The sequence below is a fragment of the Rhagoletis zephyria genome, unplaced genomic scaffold, assembly GCF_001687245.7.
Source record: "Rhagoletis zephyria isolate East Lansing unplaced genomic scaffold, Rhagoletis_zephyria_1.1 Rzeph_scaffold_00194, whole genome shotgun sequence".
NCBI classification, from domain to species: Eukaryota; Metazoa; Arthropoda; class Insecta; order Diptera; family Tephritidae; genus Rhagoletis; species Rhagoletis zephyria.
The window spans coordinates 356047-378898 of record NW_016157278.1 but is presented as its reverse complement, the minus strand read 5'-3'; the positions used below and the strand labels follow the sequence as shown (position 1 = coordinate 378898).

At 34.2% G+C, this 22852-nt stretch overlaps 1 protein-coding gene across 4 annotated transcripts in view; it reads right to left on the bottom strand.

The window, feature by feature from the left end:
• Positions 1-2924: 2924 nt before the first annotated feature.
• The window catches only part of chic (profilin chickadee), a 144332-nt gene continuing 124404 nt past the window's right edge, over positions 2925-22852 (bottom strand). For all 4 annotated transcript variants that reach the window (XM_017609143.1, XM_017609145.1, XM_017609144.1 and 1 more), the window contains exon 4: positions 2925-3147. In XM_017609143.1, coding sequence (XP_017464632.1) covers positions 3050-3147 — 98 coding nt within the window. In that variant the 3' untranslated portion in view covers positions 2925-3049. The remainder of the gene's footprint in view (positions 3148-22852) is intronic.

The window sequence follows — 22852 nt, the reverse complement described above, 5'->3', positions numbered from 1 at the left end:
GAAGTGTAGATTTTTTAGCGCTGAAAAAACCGAAAGTACTGAATTTGGGGAAACAAATCTGGCAACCCTATTCACACACGGCACTTACAGAAACTTTTTTACCCTGGAAATAGACTTGTTTACTCAAAAAGAAGAAAAATGAATGATTTAAACTTTTTCAAAGGTTTAGTACAATAACTAGCCAATGCCCGCTTGCTTCGCGGTGCCTAATAAGATCTTTTGCGTTGGCCAATACAAAAATAGCGTTTAAAAGCAAAATCGGTCTGTAAAGTAAAATTTTTTAATTTAAATTGAAACGAATTAGGAGCAGAATCCTCCTCACACATAGACCAAGAATAGTGGGGCTGTGATACCATATGGAATACTAATCCCTTTCGATGTCATGAGTTTTACCGATGGTCTTATTTGTACCTGTGAGATCTCTGCAACTTCAACATTGGTCCGCAAACCAATAAGCCAATAAAAGTCCTTATACGGAAACTAAAGAGCACAGATGAACGTTTTCAGTGATAGGAGGGTCAAGAATCCGATTAATAAATAAGACTTTTATAAGTAACTCTACTCCAGCGCCACCAGCTTGCTGTCTAGTAAGCTATAATAGGACCATATATGCAAGGTATAACCTCCGACAATTTGACTGGATTTTGAGTTTAGTCCGAACAACGATAACGGATATCATTTTATGTATGTATGTACAAATAAGTATGTTTCGAATGAAAAAAAAACCATCATGAAAGTAATAAACGTTTCGAATTTGCATTAACAAAATCGGTACATAAATAGGACTTTTATCGGGCCCGTTTTTCGCAAATGCTTTTTTCATCATGCAGGTAGCTTATACTTTGAATTTGAACGAAATCGGTTCATAAATATGACTTTTATAAATAACTCCACTCCCGCGACACCTAGCAGATCTATTTTAGGTAAACGCATTTTCCATCATGCTGGTACCTTACATTTTGAATTTAAAAGAAATCGGTTCATAAACACGATTTTTATAAATAACTCGACTCCAGCGCCACCTAGCGGGTTTATTTTTCGCATACGTATTTCTCATAATGGAGGTAGTATACGCTTTGATTTTCAACGAAATCGGTGCATAAATACGACTTTTATAAATAACTCAACCCCAGCGCCACCTAGCGAGTTTTCTGGTAGCCTATAATAGGACCATATATGCAAGGTATGACCTCTGAAAATTTGACTGAAATCTATGCAGTAGTTTTTGAGTAACTCCGAACAACGAAAACGGCTATTATTTTATTAACCGACTTCCAAAAAAGGAGGAGGTTATTAGTTCGTCGGAATATTTTTTTTTTTTTTTATGTATGTTACCGCATAACTTTGCACCACGTCAACCGATTTCAATAATTCTTTTTGCAACGGAAAGGTAGTGTCTCAGAGGTGGTCCCATACTAATTTGGTTTAGATCCGATCATTGGATCATAGATATATATATATACATATATTTTTAAGTCGTTTTTTTTGCTAAAAATTACTTGTATATATAGATATTTTCAGATCAAGAAAAGGAAAATAAGTGAAACACCCTACATTTGAAGTTAATTTTAAAGTTCAAGGTAATTTTTTTAACCAACGATATTATTTCTCCTGAGTTCTCCATCTTAAATCCTTTAGAATACCTTTACATTTATTTCCCTTCCAGTTCTGGTCTTCGAGATATTAGATTTTGTTACGAAAATAGAAGATTTCCACACTGTGCTGCGTAAGAAGTGAGTGAATCCCACTAAATCCTTTAGAATACTCTGAGATTAGTGCTGCGGTTTTCCAACGCTCTTTGAACAACTAACTGATTGGTTCTTTTGGTGGTCTCCCGTCTCATCTTGCAGTTTCTGTCGTAAATTATACTAAATTGCAGGACTGAACAATATTGGCATTGCCTACTATCGTTCTGAAAAAAGTAGGCGACGAAAATCGTCGAAAACTACCCAGTGCTGCCAAATTGTTCCCGTTTTAATACACTAGTCGAGCCGAAATTTTAGGCAATGCTAAGCAATTTTCGATATGACGCGACTCTCGAAAAACAGCTTGCACTCGACACGATACTCGCCATGTGGCTGATTATTACAAATTGCCGTTTCTTCGGAAGCATTTTCAGATATTTTTCAAGTTTGGATACACTGTGTTGAAAATTCGCAACGATACCAGCTATTCTAGAATATCTGGTGCTTCCCTGTTTAACAGAGATTTGCATTTTCTTCCCGCTTTTATACATATTCGTTTTTCGACCCATTTGCTATAAAAAGAATTGAATTAGAATAAGGAGGCGCCTTAGATGCATGCTGTGCAAAATATTAATTTATTTCCTTACTCTTGTCTTAAATTCATCAGTCTCACGACTATATCTTTAGATCTTTGCCGACTTAATGGAAAAAAGTCGTTCCAAACAGGATAATAATAAAAATATAGTAAAATCTGCAGTTGTAGAAATATAATGCTTATACACTAAGTATGCAATCATTAGCAACTCGAATTCAGTGAGTGCATTTTCATAAATTTAACGAAAATCGGACTACAATGGATTCAGTGATAGCCCTGAACAAATGTTTAATGTAAGCAAACGGAGGTTTCGCGGTGTATTCTGGAGCTATTGCAATACCATTCTTATTATTGAGAAAATCGCTATTAAAATTGAGGAGAGATAATTTATTTAAAAAAAAAACATTCTGAAGTATTTTAACAAAATGTGCGATTTACATTTAAAACTGCGATTTCCAATACCTAACATTATGTTTAAAAATAAACAGCTTTTCACTTTCAATAGTTTACATAATACTTTGTTATCTCCGAAGTACTTACATAAGCATTGTAAAAACCTTTATTTTTATACTAACCCACATTCTTCTGCATATCGTTTTCTTCAATGGGCATTTCTAACACATGTTTGAAAAAATGTGTGAATCTATATTTTTTTACGTTGACTTTATTTTTTCATATGAAATTATTCCAAAATAGATTTTATAGAAGATATTTTTACGGCTTTAATGTTTTTTATTATAATTATGTTATTACTTTTTTATTATTATTTCTAGTACCCGCAAGTAATCAGATAATCTCCAAGTTTCTCAACAACAGATGCAGCTTGTTGAGGCTGAACAGGATCCTCGTAAATCGAAACGATGACGGCTGCAAAGAGATAATAAATATAAAAAATGAAATTGCAGCGCTAAGATGTTGAAAGTTAATTTGACGATTCCCCAAAAATTAATTTTGGGAAGTCGTTGGTCGTCCATTTAAATCAGTGACGATAACACATACATATAGGCATGCTATGAATGGTCGCACCGTTTTGATTTGCTTAGACAAAAAAAATCTGCACTCTTACATCACACAACTGTTCAGCAAAGTACATACAGTAGACTGCATCACCAAAAAAAGTTGCGGGTTTTCGCCGGTATTACAAAATTTGTTAGATTTGAAGAGGTCCACGAAAATATTTCGGAAAAATATTACGATTTACGTGAGCTGGACCGATTTGAAAATACCTACAAAAATGGAGTTTTTTATAAATAAAAATAGTTTCTGAAAGAACTTTTTGAAAAAAATCCCCTCAGATGGCAAACCAGTTAAGTTTAAAAAATCTGCATAAACATTTTTTCAACGGAATCGTTTTAAAACAATTTTGTAAAGAATATCTGGATCTCGATCCAAAATGAGCCAAATTTAGTTCAGTTAAGAGACCGAGCTAGTGAACTAGTTCATTGAAATACATTAGGTATTTTGTTCATTTAGTTCAAGAACTACCCAAGCCTACTTTCCAGAAAGTGTGAAAAATTCTCTGTGTCTAGACTTTTGTGGTTGACTGTATATATTGGTCAGGGAATAACTGCCGCTCGCTATCATTAAATAATTGTTTTAATTCATAAGATTCTAAATAACACATCAAAGTTATTCAACATATGGGAGGTTCCATGGGAAACTGATCCTCAGTGCAAAAATTATTTTCTTTATAAAACTAACAAACGTGTGGGTAAGACAATTGTAAATATCTTGAATCAGCCAAAAAAATAACAAATTAAAGCTTTAAATGCATTTTTATTACCTTTTTTACGTTTTGAAATCAAGTTCTAAGTAAATTTTTTGAGTGAGTTTTAAGTAGATTGTGTTGAAAGTACTGTAAAATAATATAGTAGAACCTATCTGCTTTTAATAAAATTGTGTTATACATTAAATTGTGTGAGTGCTTTATATATATTATGAGTTATTATTAGGCAGTATTGGTCTTGTCCCCCCCGTGACAAAAAAAGCTAAAAGTTATTGTAGCAGCGGGGCGGGGGCAGCGCCGACTCCCCATTACTTATATACTTTTGTGGTCAGCTGATTAAGTTAAGTGACATTTTGACCAGTTTTGGTTTTTTTTTTGTTTTGTCTATTTAATGTTTATAGTGTTCTGATAAAAGTCTAGCTCATTACATAACGAGAACCACATAAATCCACGTTTCAAGCTTCATACAAAAATTATAAATATTCAACAAACTCTAACAATTACACCCAAAAATTTTAAACTTTTTGTTCAGAATTTTTAGAAAAATTCCAGGTATTCAGTTTTATTGCCCATTTAATTTAGGTACAGTTTACATATTAACATTTAATAAATCCAGTTGATAAATCACAACCGTCTCCATGGCCACAACGAGATATAATTGACGTTCACATTTTTAAATATTTGGCGTTTGCTTATGTATGATTTTATAAATACAGTTGCGGACATTGAAATACAGACAGATAAAAGAAAGGTACCAGTAGGGGATTTCATTATGTGAATTCTTAATATTATTGGCTTCTCATTCGTGGTAAATATGCATTATATGTAGTTTGAAAAATAGAACGAATGGTACAATATTCAGAATCATTTTCCCGAATTTAAGAAAATTTATCAAAACGGTAAAGAACAACACGTGCGGATAGAAAAGTTTGTAAAGAGCTGTTGGGAAAATAAACTCTCTTCTTCATAAGAGGGAACCGAAAATGCAATCGTGAGCCTTTGGCATATCATCAAGACCTAGCTAGCAAATATGATTGCCAATGCATTTCTTGAGTCGAATTGAGTTCTAAAGGATGTTTGGTGCAATGTTATCGAAGCAGATCCATTACCGAATTTTATAAATTTTATGTCGCAGCGCGTAAAAGATTTTTAGAAAGCGGGAAGGCTCTGCATATTTTCTGAATTTGTAGTTTTTAAAATAATATCTTCTAAATATATTACAACCAAAGTTGTATAAATACTAATAATTTGGTTTTAAAACTTACCAAAATATAAAAACGCCTATTAAAATAAAAATATTCATGTTTTTTTTTTTACTATGCTAGATTTCAATGTCCGCAACTGTATATTGAAAATACAAATGTCATTCGACTTATGGCATGTAAGTTTGTGGTTGCCACATTCAACAAATTATATTTAATGACCAATTTTATTGAAGATTTAACTCAAATCTACCGCCTTTCGAGATTTAATTTTATATGGTAAATCGCAAAAGATTTAACGTTAAATCTCGTCAGAGGGCATTCATTGAATCTTAGAATGGAGACATAGTATAAAGTGAAAATTTCAAGACGCTAGGAAATCGCGTTTATTTTTAATAATTTATTTTGCTGACGGCGCTAGGCATTTTCTTCTATATAAAAGGCACTATCATTAGATAAAACGTGAGTGAATTTAACCCCACTTGGCTTCTTATATTTTTTAACAACTAATGGACCCCACTAAAAGCTCCTTTTCATGTAAAAATTCGTATGTGTCCCACCTGTGACAGAGGAATTTCGGCTTTTCTTTTATAATATAGCCAGCTTTTGTTGTAGGTTTTGCTTAGTTTGTATTCGTGGTTCTTTGTTTTATTATAAGGCATCAAGTTCACACAGAAAAGTGAAATAAATTCGCAGAGTTTACGTAAAATATATATGCTCCAAAAAGCAGGTTCTTTTTTTGTCCCACCCGTGACAGAAGAAATAACTCAGATTTCCATATAAAAGCAATCTGGGATTTTTTCGTATTATGCTATAACTCATCTAATAGTCAATTAGGTGTGGCTTTATCAAAATTTAGAATTGTTGAGTACTTTATACTTAAATTTAAACAAGAAAAACCATTTTTTCTGTACAAATGTCACACTCGTTATGGTGGAACGCCCATATATATTAGAAAAATTCACAATCAAATTAATTTACCCGCAAACTACACGAAACCGAAGGGCATTTACATCCCTCCGCCAGGTAGTAAATACCGGAATTTCGATCAGCTAATTTAATTTTAGACTTGAAATCGTTGCCAGAATAATATATGAAAATTTTAGACTTAACTAAATAATAACAATTTCATGACTCTCATCACACGGTTGGGGTGTTCTGCCACGCTTTTATTACCGGCTGATCGCTCTGCAAATGTTATCCTGATATTTGTGGACTATCAGAGTCTCAGTGGATAAACTTGCAGCCTTACCTAAATAATAATTTTCGTCGTTGATTTTTACAAGTGAAGGCCATTCTGCCTCCCATTGCCACCCTGATTAGGGTCTAATTTCACGGATGACACCTCAAAATACCTCCCGTAAAAGCATAAACAGACGGCTCCGGATCAACTCCGGAATTAACTGTCTATTCTAACTATTCTAACTATTCCGATTTAGACTTGTGAGGTATCATTATTTCTTTACGAAAAAACTTTTTTTTTGCAACTTTTTTTTTTTCAAATGCCAACACATCTTAATTCAACTTGGAATGACGCTCGTTCATCCTACATTTCTCTTTAATACTTTGAATGAGTTTATTTGCAAAGGAATAAAAAAGGTGAGAAAACAACTTTCCAATGATACCTCATAAGTCTAAGGGTAAAAACATAGCGGAGCGGCGTGCAAAGCGAAGAGCTAGCATCGAGCAAAGCGCCAATTACAAACGTGTATTTACGCTTTGCTCTTCACTATGCGTTCTCCCATTGAAACATATGCGTTTGAAATCGATGTTTGCTCGACGCTCTTTGGCCGCCGCTCCACTATGTTTTGACCCTAAATCGGAATAGTTTTGGTACAGTCATTCAAGTTTTTCTTATACCAATCTTTGAAAAAAGAAATTAAAAAACCGCATCAAAGATCTCATTTTTACGATTCCGTTGAGAATTTTTTTAAATATTTTTATGCAGATTTTTTTTAAAGCTTAAACTGTTTTGTAATCTGAGGGGATTGTTTTTATGTTTATTCATAAAAAAACTTAATTTTTGGAAGTATTTTTAAATCGGTACGGCTCACGTAAATCTTAATATTTTCCCAATATATTTTGGTGCATGTTTTAAAATATAAAAGATTTTATAGTTCCAAAGAAACACAATACCGATTTTTTTTATATGGGGAGTGATGCAGTCTAATATACAGTAATAAAACTTTTCGCATTTTTTCACCAATTCGGCCCCGAGTAGTACTTTGGGTTTTGTGCAGCGTTTTCGCGCACGGCAACACTTACTTTGGTAAATTTCGCCTCATGATGAAAACAAGTTCTTTAGTTCAGTTTCGGTGGTAAAATATATAAAATTATTTGTTATTTAATAACAAAGTGTTAGTTATTTGTAATATCATAAATATAGTAGAGCCTCGAAAAAGTTAACCGAAATGTCCCAACCCAACAAACAAAAAGGGGACTTAGTTCTCAATATCGAGAAAGAGGTTAGATATCTAATCGTTTTCTAACGTTGAATTCTAATGTCTAGTGTTTTTCTAATAATTCTCTAATCGAATTCTAACATAGTTCTCGATTCGAGAACTACATTAGAATTCTAATGTAAAATCAAAATATTTCTCTAACGTCAGAGACTGCGTTTGCTGGGAAGGGTAATTAACTTTTTCGAACTCTTAACTTTTCTGAGCGGTTTTCAAAACTAAAAAAAAGTACAATAGGAAACATGGAGTTTTTGGGAAGTAACACGCTAAATGTATATAAATTACTTAGTTTTCATCGTTACACTTAGATTAAATTTGTACCAACATATTCTACACCATTTCCAGTGGGATTCTAGAAAAGGGCAATTGGATGTTAGGAGGAGTCAATCGGATGTTGGAATAGTCAATTGAATTTTAGAAAGCGAAAATTGGATTTTGAAATAGTCAACTGGATTTAAGATAGCGTAAATTGGATTTTAGAATAGTCAACTGGATTTTAGATAGCGTCAACTGGATTTAAGAAAATGTAAAGTGAATTTTAGAATTTTCTACATAAAATTTGCAGTAATCTGTTTTTTATGTGCGGTATTTGTCCTTTTAATATTTTGCTCCCGTGTTCATTATCCGCATTCTTTTATATTGCACTCATACAGATTTTTCTCTTCTTCTTATCTGGCACTACAACCGTTTGCCGGTTTGGGCCGAGACCAAAAAGCTTCGCCAGTTGTCATCCATGCGTACATGTCCAAGCCGGCGCATTCGTTGTATTTTTATGCGCTTAACTATATCCATGTCGTTAAAAAGCTAATACAGTTCGTCATTCCATCTTCTTCGGTACGCGTCGACCACGTGAACAGGGCGATAGATCTTGCCTATAATAGTTCTCTCGAAAGCACCAAAAGCCGTCTCATCTTTGCTAAGACATCATCCATGTTTCTGCGCCATATAAAAGAACGGGCATAAACAAAGTCCTATACTACTTCAAATCTATGGATGCCAATACGCGAAGACTTTTTATGCGTTGCCAGGAGGTATTTTGTCTTGTACTCGTTCACGCTATGTGTGCCCATTAGCGCACACAAGGGGTGGGTTTTGGGGTTCAAACCCCCCCTAAAGCTAATAACCTCAAATACAATCTGTATCTTAAAGCTAAGAATCCAGCTCTCAAGGAAATTATAAGAAATATTTATTATAATTTCTGTTGCTTGAAAAAGCGCTTTGCTTTTGCTGTAAATTTTCATGAGGGAATAAATATACGAGCATTTTTTTTCTTGAGAGCTGCAAACTGATTTAAGAAATTTTGGTAGAAGAAAATTTCTTTTCCATTTCTCGTCCGTCGTTTTATATGAATTTTTCGTTTTTCTTGAGAGTTCAGTTAATTTTTTCGGTATTTGAAATATTAAAAAAATTTAGCAATCGTGAAAAATCACCATCTCTATCGAAAACCAGAAATCGAAAAAATGAACATAGAAGTGCAAAAATTCATGGAATCAATAAATTTATTTTTACTGACTCTTTTTAAAATTTTTTATTAGGTACTTTTGAAAGTTGAGCGCATCTTGAGTTTATAGAACTTTTTATTAAACAAGTAGTTTTTAAGGAAAGAACACAACCGACTTCAATTCTCATATTCAAATTTAGGGGTACCGTTAATTTCTTCATGATCCAATCATCGGATCTCTAAAACAAATTACGGGACGAACCTATCTTTCTAATGAAAAAAGGATTATTGAAAACGGTTCACGTGGTCCAAAGTTATGTTTCCGGCGAGATGATAACCTCCCTTTTTTTTGAAGTCGGTTAAAAGCGTTTGAGTTCTGTTAATCTGTAAATAAAGTGCAGTTTATGAATTTTAAAACGTACTATCTTTCTAATAAAAAAAGTATTATTGAAAACGGTTCACGTGGTCCAAAGTTATGTATTCCGGCGAGATGATAACCTCCCTTTTTTTTGAAGTCGGTTAAAAGCGTTTGAGTTCTGTTAATCTGTAAATAAAGTGCAGTTTATGAATTTTAAAACGTTTATTTATTTATTACATACTGTACATAAAACTTGCATAAATGTATTTTAAAGAGGGTATTATCTGAAGCAAATTTTCAGTATTTTCCGGTGATATATTTTCAGAAATATAAAACCCCCTAAAATATATTCATGGGTGCGCCCCTGTGTGGACCAATCTCATTAGCTTCTTTTTCTAAGCTGCAAAATCGTGCTTTTGCTGTTTATCGTCACCTGAAATGCAAAAAGACGTAACAACATCGTAACTGAAATGGAAAAAGTCGTGACTAATATTTTTTATTTTTTTCATAAAATGATGTGGGCGTTGTAATTCGATGAAATCCATCATAACAATCAAAAACTGAATTTTGATTTTTTTATTAGTTATGACTTTTTGTATTTTAGCGACGATGTTTGTTACGTCTATTTGCATTTCAGGTGACGATATGTTTATTTATACAGATCCCACATTCCTAAATGTAACCTCTTGTTTAACTTCACTATAAATTATATTGTTAAAACCTAATAAGAAGTTTTTCTAGCCGATCCTTAAACAATATTCGTAATACATCAGACTAAAGTCTATGTATAGTATATTGGTCGTTTAAACTCCAATTGACGCTTTCTAAAATCCATTTGACTATTCTTAAATCCTATTAACGCTTTAATCATTTATATAAATAACTAATTAACGCTTTATATTAATCATAATGATAATATAGGGTAAGTACATAGTTAATGTAAGAGGGATTTGAGAGGGACTCAGTGGGATAGTAGGATGTAAGTTATGCAGGGTGTTGAGAATGTGAAGGTATAGAAGAATAGCGGAGAAACAAAATGGTAGAAAGAAGGATATGCGTACATATTGGCAATTACTTGGCCAAGTAATGTAGTAGTTCAGCCCTAAAGCGCGGTGTACTCTTGATTATTTTATACCCTCCACAAAAAAAACATTCTAAAAAATCAACGGTAATTTTTTAACGACTTGAGACTTGAACTTTCTTAGACTACAATTAAATGGGCTACAGAACTACATACCCGAAAATTGTCTAACTATTCAGGTTAAAAATTTGGATATTTCGATGACAATTTTTTGAAGTTTGATTATTTTTTTTGCGATTTTCGCTAGCTTTGAAACTTTTATTATTGTGGTTTCTGTTACAGTTTGAATTATGTTTTAAATGAAAATTATTAAAAATAAAAAAATAAACATTAATTTGCAAACAATATCATCTTGAATTTCGTTTCTAATTAGTTGAACGCAGGTGTATGTATCTATGAAGAAGCAAACAAGAAAGCTCCATAAACCAGAATATGCTGGTACAAATTAAATCCAAGTTTCTATTTTAGTTTCTTGAATTTTATATGGAAATTGACAGAAAATAAAAAATCATTTTCCATTTAAATTGCTGGTGAAACCGGCTGTTATTAGTCATTGAAATAAATTTAGCGTGCTATTTCCTAAAAACTGTATGTTTATTATTATATTTTTTTAGAATTTGAAAACTGCTTAGAAAAGTTAATAGTTCAAAAAAGTTAATTACTCTTGAGACATTTCGGTTAACTTTTTCAAGATTCTAGTGTAGCAACAAATAGTTGGTATGACAAATGAAAAAGTTGAACAAGGACCAATAGTTTACATGGCGAAATTAGTTCAGTGGGTAAGACCACTGGCTTTGAACGCCGGAGTTGCGAGTTCAAGTGCCAGTGAACTCAATGAAGAAGTCTTGTGAGGAGATGTGGTGATCTCAGAAGTAGCAGCTATAACATCTACCAAATGTAAATTATTGTTGTTTTTGCAAATTTTTTCATTAAGAACGGTCTCAAGCAAAAACTGTTGAAATTAATATAGTAGTTTTAAAATACATAAGTTCAATGTACTCTAGGTATGTGAAACTAAAAAATATATCACGGGTTTGAAAAAATTAAACGGCGCACAAGAAATGTTGTCCACATTTACATGATGTAACTTCCAACTTTTTTAATTAGATTACCTAGACAGATTCTGAGAATGCAGTTTTGTAGCCCATTGAATTCTAGTAGAACCAAGTGCAAGTTTCAAATGGCTAAAAATTACGGTTGATTTTTTAGATTTTTGTTTTGTCCCATTTGCTTCCATATAACGAATACCCACAATTTATTTTTATATGGAAGCAAATCGAAACATCCTGAACGAAAAAATAATATAATAATAAAAAATAATATGTTAAAACTTGCCAAAATGTGGTGCGGCTATAATTATTTCGACCACCTTATGCACATTGGAATACATTATTTGAAGGGACTACTATACTCATAACGCTATTTTACAAAATGAATATTACATTTTTATAAGTTTTTTTTTTACCTAATTTGGAGCCACTGAACTAGAATATGAACTTTTTCATTTTTCCCAAAAAAAAACGCGTAACACAGAAAAAAACATAGGAAATACGTTTTTCTGTCGAAAGCGCCTATTACAGGGGAGGGCAAGGCCGAGGCCGATAAGAGCCGCATGTAAATTCTAAATGCTAAAAAGATCCAGAAAAAAAAACAACAAAAACAAAAAATTTATTTTAAAATAAAATTATTAGTAGAAATGAAAAACACAAATTTTACTACTTTTCTAACGTACGTAAGATAGATATTAAAGAAAATTCAAAAGATCCCTTTGACCAAATTTTCAAAATCTGGTTCTGTTAAATGTTGGTTAGTCAATAGGTACGTTCGTTTAAATCTCCAATAAATATGTCCAACAGCAAAATTCCGGGGAAATGTCATCTCTTCTCTCACAAAGGAAAAATATCCAAAATAGTTCGGGAACAGAGAATTTCATTTTGAATTTCGTTTCTAATTAGTTGAACGCAGGTGTGTGTTTTTTTTATTTTTTATATTTGTGCCGAGTCACGAAAGGCAGGAGCTTATTAAGTGTCGAGAACTAAAATTATTCAGCTACAGAACCAAATCCATCAGCTGATTATTATGTCTTTATGACAGTCACTCATTTATTGAGAGAGGATAGTATCGCGAATCAGATAAATCAAATGTGCTACTATCAGCCGCACTCAGAGTCATCTAATGATTACTTAAGGTGTTCCTCGGTAACGATTTGAAAAAATTCCCTCTCAGTCTGTTAATGATTCGTTAACGGCATTTAATGAACATCAAAAGTTAAGCAAAGAAAAACCTTTACTTAACTTTTTAACGAATGATTGTAAAATGTTTGGTTTGTTTCAAATAAATTTCAATTTCGATAACGTTGCTGTAAGAGTGGCAATGGCCCAGTGAGCAGAGCACTTTCGCGCCATTCGAGAGATCCGAATTCAATCCTCGGAAACGGAGTTCTTTTTTTTTTAATTTTTTCTTCTAATTTTTACGTTTTATTGCTTAAAAAATGAATATTATTTTATTTTATTTTCTCAAATTTTGAGTTTTTGTTTAAAAAAAAAACTATTTTTTTAATTTCGTTTAGTTTTTAGAAAATTTGTTGGCACACGAAAAATAGAATAACGCTATCCTCCTCGTTAGTAGATCTTTTAATTCAAAATACAGAAAAGAACTTTCAAGATAGTGCTGGAATTTAAAGACTTTTGTCTTTCGAAAGACTGTGGTGAGTTGAAAAACAAATGCCAGGATTCGCCAGCTAGTGGTTTTGTTTGTCTTTTTTGGCGAACCGTTTTTTTAATAATCAAATTATATAAAAAAAATGTGTTTCCTTTTAAAACAATTAATTCTACAAATCAAAAGAAAACTAGATTAAAAAAGGAAAAATTAAAGAAAAAAGATCTCTTGATTGGCACGCCGCTACTCTCCTCACTCAGCGATTGCGACTGATGAGGCAGGGCGGCGCAAAATGATATAAAAACTTATTTTTATGTTGGTGTTGGTTGATTTTTCCGACAGGGTGGTAAGATGATTTATTTTGGAACGAATTTCCGTCATCCCTTGTCAAGTTTGGTTTGCAGACAAACCGGTTTCGGCGTTGTGCCATCTTCAGTGTCATTTTTCGTTCTGTCTGGTTCGAGATTTGTCCCTAATTTATGTTCATTTATCTTAGGTAATGTGATTTTCGTCGATGATTAATTACTAGATATGCCATGGTGCCCATTTTTTGAAGCAGGTAATAGGTTCATCTTCGCTGTTTCGATATTAACATGCATTATGTTGTCGCTGTATGGTTTTTGCCTGCAGGTAGGTAAAAGTCATGCCTGGACACTCCGAACACACCAAAAACCACCACCAGGGCAAAAATCACTGACTTTTACCTACCTGCAGGCAAAAACCATACAGCGACAACATAATGCATGTTAATATCGAAACAGCGAAGATGAACCTATTACCTGCTTCAAAAAATGGGCACCATGGCATATCTAGTAATTAATCATCGACGAAAATCACATTACCTAAGATAAATGAACATAAATTAGGGACAAATCTCGAACCAGACAGAACGAAAAATGACACTGAAGATGGCACAACGCCGAAACCGGTTTGTCTGCAAACCAAACTTATTTTTATATTTGATTTCAAACTGAACGAAAAAAGAGAGTGATGCCGCAAAAAAAGGGCAATACTTAAATTTTTCATTTCATAATTTTTTAAATCTGAGAGGAAACAATAATTAACTGATTTAACGATCATTAGTTAAGTGCCCGTTAGAGCTAATTGAATGAATGTTTCTGAGTGCGGCTGTATGAGAGTTAAAATCCTGGTATAGGCAATGGAGTGGCTCGTGTAATTCAAAATTAGTTTCACAAATTTTCAAAAATAGGCGAGAAAATTGTCTTGATGCACGAGAGGGACCATTAAGGCTAATACTATGTCTCCATTGAGAGATTTACCTATCAAGATTTAATAAATCCAGTTGCTAAATCACAACCGTCTCCATTGCTACAACGAGATATGTTTGACGTTCACATTTTTAAATATTTGACGTTTTCTTATGTCTGATTTCATGAATACAGTTGCGGACACTGAAATAAAGAGAGATAAAAGGAAGGTACCAGCAGCGGAGTTCCATTATGTGAATTCTTTATTATTATTCGTGGTAAATACGTATAATATATAGTTTGGAAAATGTAACAAATGGTACAATATTCGGAATCATTTTCTCGAATTTAAGAAAAATTATCAAAACAATAAAGAATATCTTTAATATTTTTATTGAGCTTTTACCACGATTGTTTATTAGGAAAAATTGAAAAAGCAACAAAGTCTAAGCGGTAGAAGTTATAGCAGCTATTTCGGAGATCACCACATCTCCTCATCAGACTTCTTTTTTTCCAGACTTCAGCAGGGATCGAACCTGCGTAATCGATGTTCAAAGTCAGAAGCGTTAACCACTGACCTATGTACATCCCGTAAACTCTTGTTGCTCCCTGCTGAAGTCTGAAAAAAAAGAAGTCTGATGAGGAGATGTGGTGATCTCCGAAATAGCTGCTATAACTTCTACCGCTTAGACTTTGTTGCTTTTTCAATTTTTCCTAATAAACAATCGTGGTACAAAGCTCAATAAAAATATTAAAAATAAAATATCAATAAGCCACAATAACATTGACAATAAAGAATATCATTTGCGCAAAGAAAAATTTGTAAAGAGCTGTTGGGGAAATAATTCGTCTTTTTCATAAGAGGATACCGAAAATCCAATCGCGGGCCTTTGGCATATCATGAAGACCCTGCTAGCAAATATGCTTGTGTCGAATTGAGTTCTAGAGGTTGCTTGGGGCAGTGTTATCAAAGCAGAACCATTGCCGAATTTAATAAATTTCATGTCGCAGCGCGTAAACGATTTTTAGAAAGCGAAGAAGACTCTGCATGATATTATCATAAAACATATTTTCTGAATTTTTTAGTCCTTAAAATAATATCTCCTTAAATTACTACAACCAAAGTTATGTAAATATTAATAATTTTCCTTTAAAACTAACCAAAATATAAAAAACAAGAAAATGCATGTTTCTTTTAATTGGCTAGATTTCAATGTCCGCAACTGTATATTGAAAATACAAACGTCATTTGACTTATGGCATGTGAATTTGTGGTTGCCACACCCAACAAATTGTATTTAGTGATCAATATTATTGAAGATTTAAGGAAGATTTAACTTAAATCTACTGCCTTTTGAGATTTAATTTTATATGGTAAATCTCAAAATATTTAACGTTAAATCTCGCCAGAGGGCTAAATCTTCATTAAATCTCACAATGGAGACATAGTATAACTTAAGCCAGAAGAAGCGGACTTGAAATTGAGCCTGTCAGTCAGCAAAAAGGATGTCAGAAGCAAAAAGGATGCTAATGTATGAGTATGTGAATGTGTATATGAATATAGCAAAGTTTGACAGTTCAGATTTTTCACGAAATAGAAAAAATTCAAAACTGCAGCCTTTTAATCCCGTTGGAGGTAAATATGCATTAAAATTTGCTATCATTTAGTTTAAGATAATAATGGTATAAAATATTTTAAGATCTCAACAATTTTTATTGAGCCGATTCTAATGGTTCATATTAGAGCTCTAGATACCCGGGTATCGAGCAATGCGAGTAGCTCGATACTTGCTCGAAAATCGTTCATTGCTCAACTGCTCAAATGCTTGTTCAAAACTTTCGAGTTTTTGAAATTGTACTTGTCAGCAGCTGCTTTCTAATTCATGTTAAATAAATTATATTATTAAATACCAATGTAACAATCTTTGCATTATACATCAATAATTTGAAAAATTTAAAAAGTTGCTACCAAAAATGTCAATATAATAAAAAAACATTGCTCAAATTACTCGAAAAAACTCGAATTGCTCGAGCTCATGCTCGAAAATTTTCGAGTAATGAGCATTGAACAAGTGTGCGAGTACTCGCTGCTCATATACCCGGGCTGTTTGAAAATGTGCGAACAAAATCGAGAGCTCTACTTCATATCCCAGTGACAGTAGCGAAGAAGTCTGATAAGGATATGTGGTGCTAGTAGTGGTCGCCAATTTTTTTTTAATACAATTCATGAAATTGATTTAACAAATCTTTTATTTTAAAAATGAGATCTGTTATAATATAGTTTTTAAAACCAAAAACGAATATAATACCTTCAAAGGGTAATAATAAATAACACAAATCACTTATATAATAGTGATGTACAAACAATTTTCATTAAAAATACATACTTTTTAAAAATATTTACATTTTGCAATAGGACTGCGCAATTATTAAATTTATTATAACTCGTATTAATTGATTAATCGCACAATCCGCTTTTAAGAGCTCGGCGCTAAAAATAAAAATAAAAAAACTGTAATAAGGCGAGATCACCTATTTTCACAATTTCTTCAAAATCACCTTTAGTGTCTGAATCATTTACATTTTTGTTGTTGGCATATATTGAGCTCTTCAACCTTGATAACATACTGTTTGATACTGGAAACGTTTTTCAGCAGAAACTGTGAGCCTTCATACAACACTTTATTCGAACTATTGAATTAAGGCTTTCCAGCCTCATCCTATTTCGAATCTTAGTTTTTGTTGAATTCATTACTGAAAAAACGGCTCAACAAAAGCATATGAGTGTGGCAAGGATAATAATAGGAAGGCTACCTTTACTTATATTTCCAAATATTTTATTGCCTGTTTCGGTTTTCACTCCGTAAGCAATTATCCAAAATTCTTCAGAGTCGGATGGAATGGTTCTGAAAAAAGTTATTGGCAGGTCCCTGAAACTCGCCCTGTTGTGATTCACACACTTTTCTGGTGACAAAATCAAAGCTTTTCAAAAGTATTTAATTGACTAGGTATTCGTTTCAAAATTTCTTCGATAAGGGTGATCAAAAATTTTTGACAGTCTTTTAATATGCTTCTTAAGTCAAGTTTATCACGCAGTTCATTAGCCTCTTCTGTAAAGTTATAGTGGAAAACTAAGTTTTGTATATTTTTATAATTGGAAAAAATTTCCTAAGTTTTTACGCGCAAATAATCAAAAAAAGATCGCCAAATTGGCGCGAAATCGCCAAATCTGGACACTGTGTATGTGATTCTAACCCTTCTGTGTCTGCTCCATGGGTCCGGCATGGTCTATATGGAGCTTATTGAGTGGTCTGTCCGTCTTGTCTATGGTACTAAGGAAACCCTCTTTCCTATCTATAATAATACACTGGATACAAGCCTTCACTGCTGCGTTTACTTTTGGACTTAAGTTCGGAATGTAAAAACTTTTTTCTATCATATCCTGCGTCTTTTTTTTGTGCCGAAGTGACCTTGCTGATGTGCCATTTTTATTATTTTCTGTTCCATCACCGCTGGTACTACTAGAAGTTCTTTTGCCGGATCCTTATACAAAATATCCTATTTTAAATAGTAATCTTCGTAACTGTTTCCCTCTAGAGTAATTCTAATAGCACGTGTCCATTCGTCTTTCAACTGTGCTTCCTTAATGCGATGGCGTAAGGTATCACCAAGTGCTAAGCAAATGACTCGACTCAACGCATCGACATGCTGTATTTTGGGCCCTGAGCGATGTTCGATGGCGTAGTCGAATTCCTGCAAAAACATTGCCCATCTAGACACCTTCAGAGGCACGTCGTCCTTTCGCATCATCATTTCGAAGGCATTACAGTCCGTCACTATCTTGATTTTGGTTCCCAAAATGTAAACTCGCCACTTTTTTAAGTCTTCGATAATGGCAAGCACCTCCAGTTCGTAAGAATGATAATTTTGTTCTGCAGGTGTTGTCTTTGTACTCATATACTGGACAGGGTGTAGTTGTCCGTCTTCACTATCTTTCTGTAAAAGAACTGCACCGTAACCATATTTACTGGCGTCTGTATGAACCTCAGTTGATGCTGTAGGATCATAAATCTTCAGTACGTGTGCACTCGTTAACGCGTCTTTTAATTGTTGTATTGCAGCTAATTGTTCGTCCCCCGTTATGAATTTGATATGTTTCTTTAAAAGATCTGTTGAGGGCCTTGCAACTGCTGCGTAGTTGGGGATAAAACGCCGAAAATAAGAAGTGAGCCCCAGATAACGCTGGAGTGAGCTCCTGTCGTTCGGCACCGGAAAGTCCTTAACCGCCCTTGTCTTTTCATTGGAAACTCTAATTGTCGAATTTTCGATAATGTAACCCAGGAAATTCACAGGCTCCACTCATTCCATATGATTCGGCTACTTTTTCAACTTCTCGATTCCCTCATGTTCGTCTTTCGATAGGACCATAAGATCATCTATGTAAATGACTACCGTCCCCTCTTGTATAAGTTCATGAAAAATGGCAGAAATAAATCTGCAGAAAACTCTGGCGAATTCGAAGTCCCAAACGGTGTAAAGTTAAACTCGTATTGGCCGTTATGCGTGACAAACGCCGTGTGTTTCTTGGACTGAGATTCCACTGGTACGTGGAAAAATCCATCTTTTAAATATAGAGTCGTAAACACCTTTGCCTTTTCTAATCTCTGTAAGACGTCGTCTATGAAAATCTTTGGGAAGTTGTCCCGTATAACCTTTTCATTCAACCTCCTATAGTCGCAGCAAAGTCTCTTAGAACCATCTTTTTTCGCTGCCAGAACTATAGGTGACGCATATTCGGATGCACTAGGGCGGATAACCCCTTCATTTAACCAGTCTCTCACCTGCCTGTCAACTATTCCCTGATCCGAAATCGGTAGTCTTCTCGGGCGACTGTACACAGGAGTTTCGTCTTTCAAAATAATTTTTATTGCCACGGGAGAAGGCATACTTTTTTTCGGACTATAACTTTCAATGAGATGGGTTAATTCACTCTTGAGCTCGCTACTCAAATGATCTAAATCGTGATCCTTCTTTTTATCCTCCATTTTAGCGATGTTGGACAGACAGATTTGTTGAAATTCTTGTGTTAGTTCACAGATGCTTTGACTGACTTTTTCATCCGCCTGAACCTTACCTAGCCTACCCTTTTTATTGGGAACTACCTCGCACTTCGTATCCTGTCCCCCAGAGTTACACAGTTCCGAATTTCGTTTTGGATGGAACCTAGCGCCTTCTTCCCCTAGGAAAACGTCAACAAGCTTTAGGATATCGTTTTCTAATACCGCGCTGTATAAGATGTCCCTTTCTCTTGCAACATGAAACTTAATTTGTAAGTTATTCCCATCAATTTCAACTTCTCTTTCAAAACTGCCTATTGTAGTTATCGTCGCACCCCCAATCCCTGTGAACCTTCGTGTCTCGTTAGTTGATTCAATGTCGTCCAGCATCATGAGCGTGTCATAGCGAATGGCACTGATGTCACTACCTGTATCGATTATAGCGGGAATCGTAACGTTGTTTATGGTAAATTCTTTAAAAATTCGATTACCAGATTGCGTCAGTCAATATTTCGTTTTCTGTAGTCAAATGATAACTATCTTTTTCCTTTTTTGTTGTTTCCTTTTTACTCACTTCTTGCTTTTTTGTTTTACACTCGAAGGCGCGATGACCAACCTGACTGCACTTGAAGCATTAGAAACCTCTCGAGTCGCAGTTCTTAGCAATATGCCCTTTCACCCCGCATCTAAAACACGCAGTATCATTTATTTGCTTAGCTTCCTGTGCTTTACCACCCATCCCAAACGCTTGTTGGTTCGCCTTTGAATAAGTTTGCGATTTAGAACTTTTCACTTTGTCCGTCTGCTTTTCAACATTTTATGGACTTCGGCAGCTGATAATTTTTTACCGAATTCTTTGTTTAATGCTTCTTTCAACGTTTTCCAGTCGCAAATATTAGATTGGCTTCTAACAAATGCTCTAGCATCTCTCTTCAACAATTGCCGCGCATAAACAAATTTGTGTAACTCGTTCCATGCGAGAGTGAACGCATTATCTTCGAAATCTCTGACCCACTGACCTATATTTGGGTACCCTAAGCCCGTGAAATGTCCCATCGAGTCTATGTCACGCAATGTAAAGTGGGACGGCTGACCAGTCGATACTTGTTGGGAGACCCCGGCCGCGTCACCGTATAAAGACACATTTTGCTCCGAATCGGATGCCCTATTATCATCATACAGCCCTAAATGCTGGAGCAACCTTGTTTGTAACTCAAATTTTCGTCCTGTTGTGCTTAACCCCAGTTCTGTTAATTTTTCTTTCAGTCCGTCCACTGTTAATGTTGAAAACGTTTGCGCGTCCATATTGTAAGCAATTAATTTACAAAAATACTTAAGAAAGCGTTATAAAAATACTTAAGTTCGTATCAGCTTCGATGTTATCAAACTTTTATAAAATTCCTATCTAATACTTCAATTTTAATTCCATATGGTAAATCTTATTTGCAGATAACATTTACATTTGAATTCTGATTAGAACTTCTTCAGTACATTGCTTTGTAAGAAAACATATACATATGTACTTCTAGCTTTCTCTAACTTTAGTTCCTTCACTGTATTTTTTATTCTGAGCTGCAACTATTTGTCTCCTTCAAATTTCTTAACATACATATTTAGTCTGTTATCCTCTTCTCTCAATATTGTCTCAACACAAATTTTTAAATTAACGTTTTTGTTCGACACTCCTTCTTGCCCTTTTTTACATACGCTTTTGTTTTACTTATTGTTTTACTTATCTACTTCTTTACATTAACATCTTTTATTTCGCTTCTTTACTTCAAGCTCACATTAAGATTCTCTTCTTTTCTTTCAGATTTTATCTGAATTCTAATTCCCTTTTCTTTACAATTTACCGATTGGAAGTTTTTATTTTAAATTCATTTGCAAATTTTTCTCTTACTACCGAACTACAAAATATCATATCTACTTAGCTGCTGTTAGTGCTGCTTTCTTCTTCCACTCTTCACTCTGATCTGCTGATGATTCCAAATAAATTGTTCTGCTACCACTGGAGTTCATTTATGAAATCCTGCCGACGATTGTGTTGATACGTACGCTTCCGCGTTTGGGCAAACTGCTACTACTGCGCGCACCTCTGATACTATTGCGCGCACTTCAACTGCTACGCGCACCTCTGTAACTACTGGCGCCTTTGCTTTTCGCACTCCTCTGCTACTGCGCGCACTTCTGCTACCGCGGGTGCCTATGCTTTTTCGCGCACCTTTGCTTTTCCGCACGCCTCTGCTACTGCGCGCACTTTTGTTACTGCGGGTGCCTGTGCTTTTTGGCGCACCTTTGAACGGCAATTTTTGTTCTTTACAGTTTTTTTTAACGTAAAGGCAATTACCGCACAACAAACTCTTTACGCACGGACATCACTTTTTGTTAAGCTCTTTTCTTTAAAGTTCATAAAACATTTTGCCAGCGGCTTTCGCAATCAGCACTAAAGGAGCGTCTCATTTCGGCTGAGCCCCCAATTTGTGGTTTTAAAACACTTTGATTACGTTTCATTTTAAATGTTTATTAATTCGAACTCAAACTTATATGTAATTTAAAGTTCATTTAGTTTAATTAGTACATATTCTGAGACTTATACTAGTATAGTTGCGAAACGCGTCTAATCGGTCCGGTGATTTGTGCTAAACTGTCCAGTACGGTATTTTTGTCGGTCCGTTAGTCCCGTTATTCCTTTCGGCGTTGGTTCAGTTTTCGTTAAGTGTCAGGGTCGCATTGTGTTCAGGGTCTCATTGTGTCAGGGTCGCATTCCAACATACTTATACCACATACATTTGAAATCGTAAATGAGGACTTCCCTATACAATACGATGGTATATTGGGCTTAGATTTCTTAAAGACATTCAATTGTCTTTTAAATTTCCTTAACGGAAATGACTATCTCATAATACGTCCGGGCAATCTCAAACAAATACCTATACCAGTTTATGCGGATCACAAAGAAAATTCAATAATAACACTGGACCACAAATTTCAACTTTTTCTCTTTACCAGAAACGCCGTTATGAAAGTCTTATGTAAAATCATCCCCTGATGCCGAAAATCAAGGTTATTTTTAATTCTATGGTACCGTTTTTGAGATATTTGCAATTTACCGTTTTTGCAAAAAAAAAATAAAAATTGGGTCCACTTTATCATATATATCTCAAGAACGAATTAAGCAATTCCAAAACGTTTTGAAGCTTTTAAAAGGTAATAAAATTTTCTATAAACTGTGCATACAACACTTTTTGCTAGGCCCTGTAGATTCAAAGATAACGAACAATCATTACCGATTTTTTCAATTTTTTTTGTAAAAATATAAAAAAAATTGTACTTTGCGGGGAAGGATCTCGAAAACCTTTTATTTTTTTGCAGATTTTTTTTT